Source organism: Cryptomeria japonica, chromosome 8 (genome assembly GCF_030272615.1).
Source record: "Cryptomeria japonica chromosome 8, Sugi_1.0, whole genome shotgun sequence".
In the NCBI taxonomy this organism is placed as follows: domain Eukaryota; kingdom Viridiplantae; phylum Streptophyta; class Pinopsida; order Cupressales; family Cupressaceae; genus Cryptomeria; species Cryptomeria japonica.
Window position 1 is genome coordinate 641,061,043 of NC_081412.1, and position 15,133 is coordinate 641,076,175.

General features: G+C 41.4%; 1 protein-coding gene across 1 annotated transcript in view; it reads right to left on the minus strand.

Moving 5' to 3' along the window:
* Positions 1 to 15,133, minus strand: part of LOC131067732 (uncharacterized) — a 125,793-nt gene that overhangs the window by 21,301 nt on the left and 89,359 nt on the right. Inside the window, exon 5 of the mRNA XM_058002858.2 lies at positions 9,252 to 9,321. Coding sequence (XP_057858841.2) covers positions 9,252 to 9,321 — 70 coding nt within the window. The remainder of the gene's footprint in view (positions 1 to 9,251; positions 9,322 to 15,133) is intronic.

Sequence of the window (15,133 nt, forward strand, 5' to 3'; positions counted from 1 at the left end):
GTGGATTGTTTGACATTCCAAAGTCAAGGCATGCAAACTTGGCATGAAGGCCATCAAGTAGCCATAAATAAGCATGGCCCTAGACTCCACTTGATGGTAACCCTACAAAAGACATTAAATGCGCCCTTGTAGGTCCATGAATGAAAGTATACAAGTCGCAAGGGTTGGTGGAGCATTAAGAGCCCTAAGTGTTAATCACATCATTTGGAAGAGTCGCAAGTCGTTGGAAGTCGGACATCGAGCCCTTAGGAAAACGCTACAAGGGGAGAGGAGTTGGAAACCTAGGGGTTTCGGGATTCTGGGGTCAAAAAGGAAAAGGCTTGGAACCTAGGGGTTTCGGGATTCTAGAGTCAAGAAGGAAAAGTCTTGGAACCTAGGGGTTCTAGGATTCTGAGGTCATGAAGGAAAAGGCATGGAACCTGGGGGTTCTAAGATTCTAGGGTCATGAAAAAAGGCCTAGAACCTGGGGGTTCCGAGATTCCAGGGTCATGAAGGAAAAGGCTTGGAGCTTGCCTCTCGACAAGACAACACTTAACACTTCATGACCATTTTCTTTGTCCTCGATCAACTGGGGCAGCGCTTGTCCATGGAACATATCTCTTATCGGTTCTCACTGATGGACCAAGTATGTCATAAAATGATAACTACCTTAGCAAAAATGTTCATGGATGCCCCACCATCTTGGAGAGAAACAAGTATGTTTTGCTGATCTAGGCAATGTTTACCTCACTGGGTAAACAGGAAGAATACAGAAATCGAACAGTAATGCACAATGCAAATACAAAAGAAGTACCAGAATAATCTTTCCATTAATGTCAAAGGATGTTCATATTATATCCGTCGTTAACAATACATGTCCTCTAACACCCGGAGGTGATACAATATATGACTACCGAAGGGGTGCGACACAACCGTCGCGACTCCAACTACCTACCCGTCGGCTAACTAACTGACCGCCGTAATTCATTATTACCGACGACAACATAAACATAACATAACAACATAACATAATGACATAATGATTATTCCCGACAACATCATCCCCCCCAAGAAAAGAAGTCGACTCCGACGACTTAATACAAATTAGAGAGGAACGGCAGGAACTACTGACGCTAGTCGGGCCCAGATCTTATACACTTGCTGCTTCCTCGCCTGAAAACCCCTTTCTACCATCCGATGCTCAAGTGCGGATTTCACCAATATGGCTTCCTTAGCCATCACAGTCCTCCTGTGCCTAACCCAAACTTGTCTGCAAAACACGTTTTTCAGTCTCAGCTTCCACCAACTGCTACTCAAATGATACTGTCTCCCTAGCCAATTTGTCCTTGATAGCCACCCATGCTGCTCTCCTGGGTACGCTGAACTAAGTCTCACGCGACTATTGCCTCCAACCTGGTGGTCAGCTCCTCCCGAGCCCTCTGTGCATCCACCACGGCAATCTCACGTCCAACCGAGACATCCTCCGAGTTCCTCAAAGCGTACCAGTCATGCCTGGAGGTGGCCACAATCCACTGGCACAAATGCTAGGAGACACCTCAAATCCTCCATCACACTCCCCAAAGGCTAAAAACTGAACTGAATAACTCCCTGGTGTCATACAACTGTGCGGACCTGCAATGCCTTCCCTCAAACTCTGTTTGTTCCCAACCTCCAAATCCGTCTCCCTCTACGGCTTATGGCATTCCCGCCAATGCTTAACTGCAGGCTTCCTTCTCACAGTACGGACAAGCACAACACTTCCCGTGGTATTCTGTAGCTCCAAAATAAACTGGGGGTCTGGGGGCAACGCCCCCAACGGGGTCGAGGGGCAGCGCCCCCGCGGGGTCTGGGGCAGCGCCCCAGCGGGGTCGAGGGGCAGCGCCCCTCGCGGGGTCCTGGGGGAGCGCATCGCAGTACAGGGCGGGGTCGAGGGGCAGCGCCCCCGCCGCCAACACCAATTTACAACCTTCAGAACCCCATGAAAGTCCATGGCGCACTGCATTTCTGTGATATTTTATGATGTCAAAAACCCTTCTTCTACACTCGAATATTTTCAGTGTCCAGGCTCCAGATGTCATCGAATCATTTTTCAATCCGTCGTCGTTTTTTTTTTTTTTTTTTAGGCACTGTAATGTCCCGCCATACCACCTCCAATCGTGCGGTGACTTCCCTACTTCGTGCGGTGTAATTGGTTCTTTCTGCATTTGTGCGGTGATTGTCTTCCCTTCGGCTGCTTTTCTTCCTTCGGCGTGTGCGGCTTTCCCTTCGGTAGCTTTTTATCTCCTTCGGCATGTGCGGCTTTCCCTTCGGTAGCTTTTTATCTCCTTCGGCATGTGCGGCTTTCCCTTCGGTAGCTTTTTATCTCCTTCGGCGGTTTTCCCTTCGGTAGGCGGCTTTATGCCCACACGGCCCTTCGCGGCTTCCACCGCACGATGGGCTCCACCTTCGGTGGTGCCACCGCACGGTGGCTTCCACCTTCGGTGGTGCCACCGCACGGTGGTGTCCATCGTTGGTGGTGCCACCGTACGGTGGTCTCTTTTCCTTCGTTTTTCTTTCTTTCTTCTTTTTTTTTTTTAATAATTTTTTTGACCGTACGGTCGCCTGTCATACGACCGTACGGTTTTTTTTTTTTCCCTCCTCTCCTAATTTAGATGTCTTAGAAAGTCGTCTGTTCGGGTCCCCTGTCTCTGGGATTGCCCTTCATCCTTCTCGGTTTTCCTCGCTCGACAGTCTCCTGTTTTGGTCCTATACCTGGCGAGTCGCCTGCCCGGCCTCTCGAGTCTCCTTCCATCCTCTCGGGTCCCCCTCCGGACTCTCGAGTGTCTGTCTGGCCTCTCGGGTCCCCTGCGCGCTTCGCGTGGTAAGGTTTCAATTTGTACCCGTTGGTGGCCAATCTATTTTCACTGGTCATTGAAAGACCTAGAACCACAAATTCTACAGGGACCACGACCTCCTTCCCGTACATAAGAAGAATAAGGATAATAAAGATTTTGAAGGCTGCGGCCTTCCACACAGGGTTCCAATCGGTGCCGACACTCTTCGGATTATTTACGTCGCCAGGGTTTGGGACGTCTCCCTTCCAATATTCTTTGTATTCCGGCAGGTACACCTCTGTTGGTTGCTCTGGTTCCTCTACTTCGAGCCTATAGCTTTGGAACATTTCGTAATCTTCCATCTGCCAATGGAAGAGCCCGTTAAGTGAGCATCTCTCATCTTCAGAACATCCCTCCAATTCTAGCACCCCTTCACTGTTCGGCTCCATCGCGTTCTTGCCCTTACTTTCATCGGGACCCCCTTCCCCTTTATTAGAGTCCTCCGAGTCGGAAGAGGCGAGCTCTTCGCCGACATTTTGGGTGTGTAGGTCAATGGTATATTTTCGCCCTCCCTTCTCCATGGAAAGTGTATTTTTCTTCCAGTTGTGGTTTACCCTTGCGTTGATCAACCACACTCTCCCCAGGATGGCGTCATAGCCTTTCTTCTTCGAGGGAATGACCAGGAAATCTAACAAGAATGGTTGCGTACCAATTGTCACTTGCTGGGCCATCAACAGGCCGAGTGGCTTAATGCCGTGTTGGTCCGCTCCCACCAGGTTGAATGTGGGTGGCCACAGGGTGGGCTTCCCCAGCCGCTTCCATGTTTCTTCTGGTAGTACATTCACCCCAGATCCACCGTCCACAATGGTGTCCTTCAGAATGGTCCCACAGATACCCATTTCTACCACAGCTGGGTGTCTACCACTGCTCAAGGCTAGTAACATCGGGTCAGTCGAAGGGCTGACGGAAACCTCCACCTGTGGTGTACTCTTCGTAGCGGTGGCGGGAACCCCTACCTGTGGTGCACTCGACAATGCGGTGCTTTGCACATTGGTGAGGATGGCAGTCCTCAATTGTGGCATAGAGTCTAGAAGGTCTTTTACCTTTATCGGCACCTCCATCTGCAATATTTGCCCAATGATGTTATTTTCCACTTCCGTACGGAATGATGTACTCGCCACCTCGTTGTCCCGTCGTTCGGTTGTCATCTCACGTTCAATATTGGCCTTTGCCTCCCGTAATCTCTCCTTCTCCGTACGGGGGTCGGGATAAGTGGCTTTTTTCGTCTGGGCGCGGGTGATCGCCAATACTTCTTTCTCACCAGTCTTCTCAGCCTTCTCAATGTTGAGGAGATTCACCCCTGCCTGCGGGCAATTTGCGTCCTCATGGTCGCCTGGCCCACACCAACGGCAGAGGTGCTGAGGGGTGGCTTCCTTCGTGCAATCACGGGCGAAGTGCCCCCACTGATTACAGGCCCTACATTGGATAATTGGCCGGCCCTTGACGTCATACTGGATACGGCTTCCGTTATTGGTATTGTTGCTATTCCTTCCACCGCCGCGTCTATTGTCCCGGTATCCTCCAGATGATGCATTATTGTTTGCCTCCGATGTGGATGGCTGCTCCTGCGCAAAGAGCACTTGCTGGTTACGTGCCTTCAGATTGTATGGACATTCCTTCGTAGAATGCCCCATAATCTGGCAGATGTCGCAGAATGCCTTCTTGGGACAGGCACCTTTCGTGTGGCCGCTCTCCTTACACTCCGTGCACCATAGTTCATCGTCCTTACTTGTAGTCCCCTTCATTGTCTTAAATTCTTTTAACATCCTTTCCATATCTTTTTGAAGGGCTGTGACTTTCTTCCTCGGCTTCTCGTCACTACTACTCTCTTCTTCCGATGTGTCATCATCTTCAGATGATGATGAAGATCTATTCTTCTTCCTTTTGGCCGTCTTATTTTCACTTTCCAGGTCCATGGCCCGGTTGTATGCGTCGTCGTAGGATGTTGGAGGCACAATTTTCATCTTCCGTCGTAGCTTAGGGTTCAAACCCTCGACAAACCACCTCTTCTTCAAGCCATCGGCCGGTTGGCTTTCCATTTTCCCGACTAACTCTTTTAGTCGGCGCCCGTACGCCCGTACGGTCTCCTTCTTTCCTTGCTTTGTTCCGTAGATTTCGGAAACTATCTCGTTATCATCTCGGAGAAGCCGGAATTCCTTCTCGAATGCTTTCTTCAATTCATCCCACGTAGTTACACTGGTTTTATCCAAGTCTGCATACCAGTCAATAGCCACTCCTCTCAGTGTGGCGGGGAACTGCTTCATCCATTCACCCTGGTCAGTCACCCCGTTGGCTGTCCAGATGGTTTCGCATGTACGGCAATGCCGTGCGGGATCATCTTTGCTATCCCCGTTGAATTTGGGTAACTTCTGTTTGGTCGCCATTGATGGAAATCGTCTACTTGGAGGTGGTTGTGGCTGTGTCTGCCCTCCGGTGCTGCTCCCTCCGATGCCGCTGATGCCTCCTGTGGTGGTGACCAAAGGTACGATGTTCTGCCTTGTACCTACCGTGCGGTTACTTCCTCCGATGCCGCTGATGTCTCCTGTGGTGGTGACCAAAGGTACGGTGTTCTGCCTTATACCTACCGTGCGGTTAACTTCCCCTTCGGTGTTCTGCCTTATACCTACCGTGCGGTTAAAAAAAGACTTTGAACATCCCAATGATGCATTTCCATGAAAGTATATTTGAAGTACTACTCTCCTAGGTTACGTTGCTTGGATTGTTGGTCATACACAGCTCTATGAGGTTTGACCAAGTTCCTCTAAGATAGAAAAATCCCCATAGCTTGCATCATACACAAAATTTTAGAAACCTAACTATCTCCTTCTAGCATTGGTATAGCCAAGAACTTTGTTCCCTCTATAAGAACAAGTATGATAAGTAGATGACTTCCTACAAAAAGAATTATTTTGTTCAAAGTCAGCAGCGCGAGCAAGATGAAATTGTGCCTTTATTTTACCAAGTATCCCGAAGTCCCCAACTTCTCTTGATGTCTCTATGCATGTCATTTCAGCCTCATCATATTGATCCTACCACTATGAAGTATAACTGCCATTTGACTTTATTGGCCCAAACAACTCTGGAGGTGAATTTTGGATCAACTATTGGTTGACTCTTATGTACAAGAACCAATATGATGCTTTTGATCAATTCTTGCCTTCCTCCCCACTTAACCAAAATGTAAAACAAAGGAGCATTATAGTTTTGTACTATGGATGGTAGTGCCTGCAATCAAGAAAAACTTATCCTCCCCATTTTCAATGATGGCAAAAATATCTTCACTTTGCAGCATATTCCTTTAATAAATAGGTGGTAGGAGTATATTCTTCTTATTATAATCCCATACACTAAATGCCATCTACTTTATAGACTTACATGCATTGGTGTGAGTTTTGAGGCACAATGTTACCTTTAGAACAAATGTTCCATCCAATGAATACCATTATAAGAAGATGAGAAATTGTCTCTCATCGCCATTTCCCATAGCAACAAGGGAGCCTTCACAAGTTACTCCTTGCTTACAAAAATCCATTCTCATGTGCCATCCTTTATTAGGTGGTCATCTTAGAGGTATGTTGTGAAACAATATGCTCTACTCAACCCAAGTACTATAAAATTTCCACTCATTCATATCATTGGCATTATATCTTTCTTTCAACTACCACTGGGAAACACCAATATTGGCAAAAGCATATGTATTCTCCTAGTAGGTTTAGGCCTTGAAAATAAAAGAAAAACTGGTATGATTAATTGAATGATAACATATGTTGTCATGATCTCCTACTCTATCATTACATATTCACCAAAGATCTTGGGCAACGAATACAAACTCTTGATTGTCATTGCTAACATCCAAGATGACAACAAATTATTGCATCTTTTGCCATGATGAATTGTGGGAATGCCCTGAATACCAGGATCCCACTCCTTTGTGCATAGCCGATTTTGTATTTGAGTAGAAGGATCCAAGTGTCCTTTACCGCAAGTCATAGCTTTCACTTTTTCAAGTCATAGCTTTCACTTTTTCCCATGCTTAGAGTACTTTCCAAGATGACAAAAATATTGAAAGGGCATAGTGCAAAATAAATCTATACTGTTATCATCTCTTTCATATTTTGAATTGTACTCATGGGAATGATTGAGTTGCTTACCTTTTTCTTCCTTGATGATGTCATGTAGACTAACCTTTCCTAGTCCTTGGTGAATAAAAGGATCGATAACTCAAACTTGCAAACCTAAGACTGATTGCTTTGTCATCACCTTCTAATGCTCCCATTCAAGATGCCATTGTACACGCAGTTGTAGCCTAAATTCTTTCCTTTTGTAATATATGCAAGCAAACTTTTCCTTAGATTCTTCTAGATGTTGTTTTACTTGACCAGCTATCGACTTGGCTTCTTTTACCCTTCTTTGCCATGCCTCACATAGTTTCAAGATCTGTGTTACATCTTCTATGCTTGCCTAAAACAAGGTAAGCTTCCCTCTTTTTTATGATTCAGAAGGGTTTGAAGTGATACAACAATCCTTGTGACCTGATTCTATGGCATGAAGATAAGTGGAGCCAAATTCAACAACATCCACAATATTATGCTCCTCCATACTACTATCTTGTAGATTAACTTCATCTCTAATTTGGTGGATTCCTTCTGTTCTTGCTCACTGATATGTTCCTTCTTAATTTTTGGTAGTTTTGATTTCAATCCTTCTGCTTTTGGCTTATGCTCTACAAATTCAACTTGGACCTTTCCTCTTGTAAATTTGTCTTTGGTGTGTTCCTAAATATTTACGTGGGTTTGACATTTAAGTGTGAGGTACATTTGAAATTACTCCTAGCTATTTTTATAGCCAAGGCATGATGTCTTGGGATTCTTGAAACCATCTTGCAAGTATAACAGAGGAGCACAAGAGTTTTGTTTGGGGTATTGATTGTGTGAGGTTATCACATTTATTGCAGATTGCAGCAATAGATCCAAATGACAGCCTACATTCCATCAAATTCCCTATTCTTACCCCCATACTGAATAACATATTTAATGGCATGATTGCAAACAGTTTCTTCCTCCCTATTCCATGTGGCACACATTCATGAAACAAATAAATGACCAGAACCATCTTCAAGACTTCAATAGCTATCCAATTGCCATTAAATCCTGAAGTACTATGATCATTTTTGTCAATCCATTCCATCAATACTACACACTTTTAGCTGGAGTAAAGCTTAATGTAGCAAATGCACTCCTTGAATTTTTAACAATCAAAAGGCAAATTATACCCATGGATTGAAGACTTTTTCCAATTGGCGTGGACAGGAAGAAATGGCATCACTTTTCGAGATGGCAATTGTTAGCAAGTATGGTGTAGTTTTAAACCAAACCCAAGCTAAGCAGGTGTGCAGTACAGTCACAAAAGTAAATTTGGTGTCCTTCTTCAATGAGCTTCCTTGAGCCAAGGAACCAGAAATCTAAAGGTGTTCTTTATGTATCATGAAAAATGCATTGGGCACCCCATGTTACTTCAGAAAACACGAGTTACATCAGTCTAAAAATGAGATTACAAGGAAAGCCTATCGCTAAAATATTGAATACAACTAACAAATGATATTGTGCCCCAAGAGGCATTGATTCAACATCTTTATGCATACACTTTAAGTTACTTCTGATAAGAAAAGACAAATCCTACTCAAAAACCCTCAACTCCCAAAAGCTTTAGAGTGGCAGACTGCTACTGAAATTTTTCCTTTCACTTCGGTTCTGATCTTGCATCAGCTTTGTAGAGAACTGTTTCTACATTGCATTTCAAACGCTCAAGAGCAAAGTCACAAGACTCATAGATGAAACAACCTAAGAAACCAAAGAGGTTAAAGTCTACTCGTCACTAATTAGTCGTATTAAAGAAGACATCCAATTTTTTAAAATGTTATGTTTTTGTGTATTTTTTATAAGTTGTGTTTTGATTGAGTTTTGTCAAGTGCCTACACAAATTTTTGTTGGGCTCTCCCAGGTGTTTTCTGTGTTCACAATTTGGAGAGTTTCACCAAGTTTCACTAATTGACTCATTAGGAAACAAGGCATGTAGCTATGGTCAGGGGTAGTTCTCTGAAATTGCAAAGTTATAACCAAAAAATAAAATGATTAACACCAACCCTTATTCTTTGGGCTATATAAATTGTCCTTGTAGGCACTGCCTTCATATAAGTTATGAATGATTACTGATAACAGGATCTTATGCCTGAAAGGGCAATATTTTTTCTCTTGAATTATTTTCAATCCAAGTTTCTCAACAATCGTGCACAAAAGAAACCTATCTAATATCTAAAAATCTAAAACTTTTGCACAGGCTTCAAGTTGTTTCACTTGGCTTGAGAAAGACTACCCGATTGATAGTGACAAAGTAAGATACCTGTTTGGTAGTGACAATATAAATTTTTGAGCTAGCAAACCTAATAGCATCTGCAGTCCCAGGATAGAATCTGTCAAAAAGGATTCTAGATAGATTAGCCTATCTTTCATAAAACAAGAATTCATATTGAAAGAAAATGAGAAAGTGATAAAACACCACAACTTTGTTTTAATGGAACAAAACAGTTTTATACGAATGCAAGTTTATGTAACTGTGTGGAAATAGAAGACAAGAAGAAATAAAAAATATATACTACTTCTCATTGATAAAGAAAAAAGAGTCATTTTTCCTACTAAATAATATATATAATGCACGTGAAGGAATTCTGAGGCATCTTTCAGAATGATACAAACTTACAAAAACTATAAATACAGCATAAGTCAAACAAGTTATCCAACTGCAAGACAGATGAAGTCGGGCTGTAGGAGGGGCTCGACTGACACCCTATTATATAAAGGAGCCCCGGGGGCAAGCCCCTATCTATAGTGGGGTCCGTAACTAATATCAAGATTTGTGCCCCTTGTTGATCGCTATAAAGTCTTCCAAAACATAATTAATAACAACTTGAGAGAAGTCTTCCAAAGTGGCAAAACATTTACTCAACTTGTATGTGTTGAGGTAGACAAACTGAACACTTCTCATAATTAGCAAACTTATAGAATTACTCGCCTGTACATGATCTGTTTGCAGCAACCGGGTTGACTCCATTCCAACAAGTGCATATACTGCATGCATGAGATACTCTTCAATTACCAGTCATAGGACCATACTTGAGATACTTGCCAGCAATAGGTCATACTCAGGAGGAAGCTGTTGTGTTTGAACTTTGAAAGTATGGACCTATGGGGAAATTGTGCAGTTCTAGGTCGTAGGGGATAGACGAGAAACTCAAATTGAAGAATTTAGACATCTCCTATCATCTGTGGCCAATCTTATTCCTATGATGACTTCCTAGATTAACAATTAATTATAAGAAGGGAAACATGGGGATGCATGCTCAAGGTTTTCTGCCTATGTCCCCACACCGGGGACATCTCAAGGATGGGGGATGGCTTGGGGATGTTTCTTAGTCGTCCCCAAAAAATTGCCAAACAACAGCGGATGTTTTTAAAACGACGAGATGGCAAGGAAATGAGATGGGGACAGCCGGCCGCCCCTGGAACACGACAGGGACGTTTCAGACATCCCTCAACCATCCCATGAACAGCCAGTCATCCCCTTTTTTCCAGAAACCAAAAAAACCAAAAAAACAGTTCTAATTGCTATTTGTGACCCCCACACCCTTCTAACCCTAACATGAAAACACAAAATACTCGATTCATAACATTTGACTTCATTTATACATGAAAAAAAATTGCAGCCAAGTTAGAGAGAGAAAGCAGCAGGATTCGATGGTGCTGTTGGAAAAACCAGCATCAATTAGCAACAAAGGAGAGGAGTGAGGTAGCAACTAGCAAGAGAAATGAAAAAGGTATGCCAATCTTCCATTCACTCTTTTTTTTTTCAAATTTTTCCAAAGTTTAAAAGATGAACTTTATGATTCTTTGGTTTTTTTTTTCAATTTCCAAATACCAAAACAAAATAAAACAAGCAGCAATAGTGAAAGTAGTGGGCATGATGAGAGGGAAGAAGAAAATGAAAACCAACTTGAGGGTGAATCAAGGTGTGGGAGTGGTATGGGTGAAGGGGAACAGCCTCAAAAAATCCTTTTGAATGCCTTTTGTAGTTCTAAAAAACATGCAAAGGGCCCCTTTAATTTTAGAAAACCTCTTCTTCAATTGGTGACAGCGTAGACAAAGATAAAAAGAAAAATTCAGAGTGTAGTAGACTGTGGTTGTGTCATGTTTGTAAAGATCAATTTAAAAGGAGCTACACAAGAATGTATTCTCATCTATTGGATTTTACAGGCCAAAGGGTGAAGGTTTGTAAAGAGATAAAGGGCAATGAGAGAGTAGAGTGTTATAGATTGCACATGGAGGCAGAATCAAGTCTACAGGGCTGCCAATGCCTACACAATCCACACAATCAGCTATGCATATTCCCTCTATGTTTGGTAGTCCTAGTGGTGATATTCATGTTTCCACAAGAGGGAAGAGGAAGACTATTTCTGGCAAGCAGCCAAATATAGTGGCAAGTTTGTTCAATGTGTATGCACGAGATGTGGCAAAGTCCTCCATAGCCAAATCTTTCTATGCCCATGCCATCCCATTCTATATAGAACATTCTTCTTATTTCAAACAAATGTTCAAAGATGTAGTTGTTGTTGGTCCCTCACTCACCCCTTTGAAGAACATAAACTATGCACTACACTCCTTGACAAAGAAAATTCCAAGGTGAGTGTGGTGATAGAGGGCATGAGACAATTTTGGATTAGGGTGAGCTACTCTATTGTCATGAATGGGTGGACTAATATTAGACATTAGCCACTTATCAACATCATAGTCACATGTTCAGCTGGATCATATTTTCTTACAGCTATTAATTGTTCTAGGAAGCACAAGGATGCGGAATTCCAATTTCATATTCTGAGAGATGCCATAAAGGAGGTTGGGGTCTTCAATATTGTGCATGTGGTCACTAATTCAGCACATGTGTGCAAATTGGTTAGTTTGATGGTGGAGGGTGCTTTCAAGCACATATTTTGGACCCCTTCTTGTGTTTATACGTTGAACAATGCATTGAAAGACATAGGAAAGATAGATTGGGTGCAGCAAGTGGTTGTAGAGGCTAGAGATGTTCAAAGATTTATTTGCAACCATCACACCTCACATGCTCTCTTTAGGACATTTTTAAGGAATTCCTCAAGCCAATAGAGATAAGGTGTGTCAGCTATTTTATTTTGTTAGAGAGGATGCTTGAGGTGTAGGAGGCTTTATAATTGATGATGGTTGATTCAAAGTGGAGTAGATGGTTTAATGCAAACATTATGGAAGGAAAAACCATCAAACAAAAAATTCTTAATGATGATGGTGGTCCAATATAAGGTAAAAAAATTGTTATCAATATTTTTTAATAACTTGCTGATTTTTCATTTTATTAACTTTTAAATTTATAATTTTATTGCTGATTTTATTTTTTAAAAATCTGATTTTAACTTTCTTGTTTTTTTTTCAAATTTTTGTTTGTAGATATATTTACTCTTTCAATCTATCATTGTGGATGTCACTAGATATGCTGATATAGACTCTCCTCATCTTGGAGAGATTTATGAGACATTTGACAACATACATACTTGGAAAAATGAAGCAAGTAATTTATAACAGGGATCCTAATTTGACATTATATGAGCAACAAATTAAGCTCATTGTGATGAAAAGTGGAACACTATGAACACCTTGCTTCATATAGTAGTCTTTGTTCTCAATCCTAAATGTTATGCATCAAAACTTGGTAGGTTGCCTTCTTGTAATGACAAAGAAGTGAAAGATGGGTTTATGAAGGCCCTTGGAAAGATGTATTCAATTGAGTCAAGTTTACTTCACACACAATGGCTTGCCTTTAATAATCTTTGTGGTCCAACATTCAGCAAACTAGAGGCGAAGATAGATAGAGCTACATTAGCTCAAAAGGATCCTACTGGATGGTGTACATGGCATGGGAAAGATGAACTAGAGTTAAGGACCCTCACTATTCACCTCCTTTAACAAATTGCGAGTTCCTCTACTATAGAGAGGAATAGGTCCACATACAACATTATTCACTCTATCAAGAGGAATAGGTTGACCTCTAGATGTGTTGAAAAATTGGTGGCCATGAATAGTTGTTTGCAATTCCAGGATCATTAAACTTGAGTATCGACAAACTCCAGCTTTATGGTAGGATGTTGATCTAGAGGAGGCCACCCAAATTGACGAGGAGACACAAGAGGGATTGGTTGGAGTTCCATTAGATGAGCCAACCCCTCATATTCATAGTGGCAATGACTCAGAATCAAACTTTGATTATGATGCAATATTTGCAGATGCTGATTATAGTCAGCCATTATACTTTCCATCACTATGTTTTGCATTTTTTGACATTTGTAGTGCAAATATGTAGCCTTTGGGCATTTTGGTGTATGCAATATTACTATTTTTCAATTTTATATCATATGCACATTGACATGAATTATGGAAGTAATTAAATATTAATTTGTTTGAGTCTCATGTGAACTCTATTGGTGTGTTTCAAGGATTACATATATAAATTACAAGTCAACGACTGTAGTTACCATCTAACTCTACCTAACTTAATCCTCCCTAAAAATTGACTTGTACATAAACGATTCCATACAACTAGGGAAATTTTCCTTAAAATTTCTTAGATTGCAAATTTTGTTTTTAACAGTTAGCCACCTATGATTGAGTTGTCAATTTATTTGTTTAAACAAGTATAACCAAAACTCTTCTAAAGCAACAAATTGATTAATTGAGAAAAGTGAATGAATTTTCTTTATAATGAGTTAGTACAAGAGAAAAAGTATAAGTAAAACATTTGTAAAAGTATTTGGAATTTTTTCCTTCAACTCTTCCAACTATCCTATTCTTGTTTAGAGAGCTGATAATACAAGGGTGTGCTTAATTGGGACGACTCCTATCTTATGCTTAGCTTCTTGGTAAAGCATTATTGTCTTCTACTCTATTCAAATGAAACCTGTAATGTCCCTACTAGTTAGAGATCAATAACCTGCAAAACAGATTGTTAGACACAACAAACATACATATATATATATATAAGTAATCCAAATTACAATTAAACTTCGATGCTTAATTAACATAATCATAATTTTTATCTAATAAAAGGATACAAATGTCATACGAAGGTATGTCCTTAGGCGACTGTGAAGCCCACCTTCTTGGAACCCCTTGGTTCCAAGCCCTCTAGGAAATCGAAGATAAATTTGAATCCTGTCTTGGGTGTAACCTCTTACACCCAAGCCCTCCAAGGAAGACCCTTGCCTTTCCTTGCCTTGGATGATGCCTTCATCATCCAAGTCCTTAGAAGGGATCGGCCCGACCTTTGAGTCTTGTCTTGAGCATAACCTCTTACACCCAAGCCAGCCAAGGAAGACCCTTGCCTTTCCTTGTCCTAGACGATGCCTCCATCATCCAAGTCCTCAAAGGGAATTGACTCGATCCTTTCCTTCTTGGTTGAGTTTGAATCAACCAAGCCTTGTATTTGCATAATATTTTTAGTTCATAAATGTTCCTTTATGTTAACATGAACTCTTAATGCACTATTTAATTAATTTGTATATATCAACATGACCTTTCATCCTTCACATTTGCAATATGTTTCTTAAAATACCTTGTATTCATAAACCCCTCTTAATATGCACTTATGTATATAACATTTACAAGATTACTTTTTGTTCCTATTTTATAACTAGTGAATGTTATACCTTACAATATGTATAAATTCTCACTAGACAATTATGAACATAACCTATCAATGGACTTACCCCTTACCCATTGTTCATTAATTAATACTAATTCATATTAATTAGCTTTACCCTTAATCCTACCTATTAATATTAGTAATAAAGAAAAACCACCATATATTATACCTTTATTTAATTTAGGACAGAGTTCTTACCTGGCTGTCCGCTGACCTCCCTCCCTTTCTTTCCCTGCAGTCCGTTCCTTCCCTTCCTCCTTGCTACCTCCCTTTATAACCCATGAAGGGTTGTGTCCCCCCATGGGCCCCTTCCGCATGAAGGGGTGCGGAGGTAACCGTAGCCTAGGCTGCGGTTACCTACGCACCACTTCGTGCGGAGGTAACCCAGCCTTTACACGGTAACCTCATTTTATTTAAACATTTAATATAAAATGTTAATTACGATCCACATTACCTTTTTAATTATTTAATATATATTTCATGTAATATATTATTTCCTTTTTAAT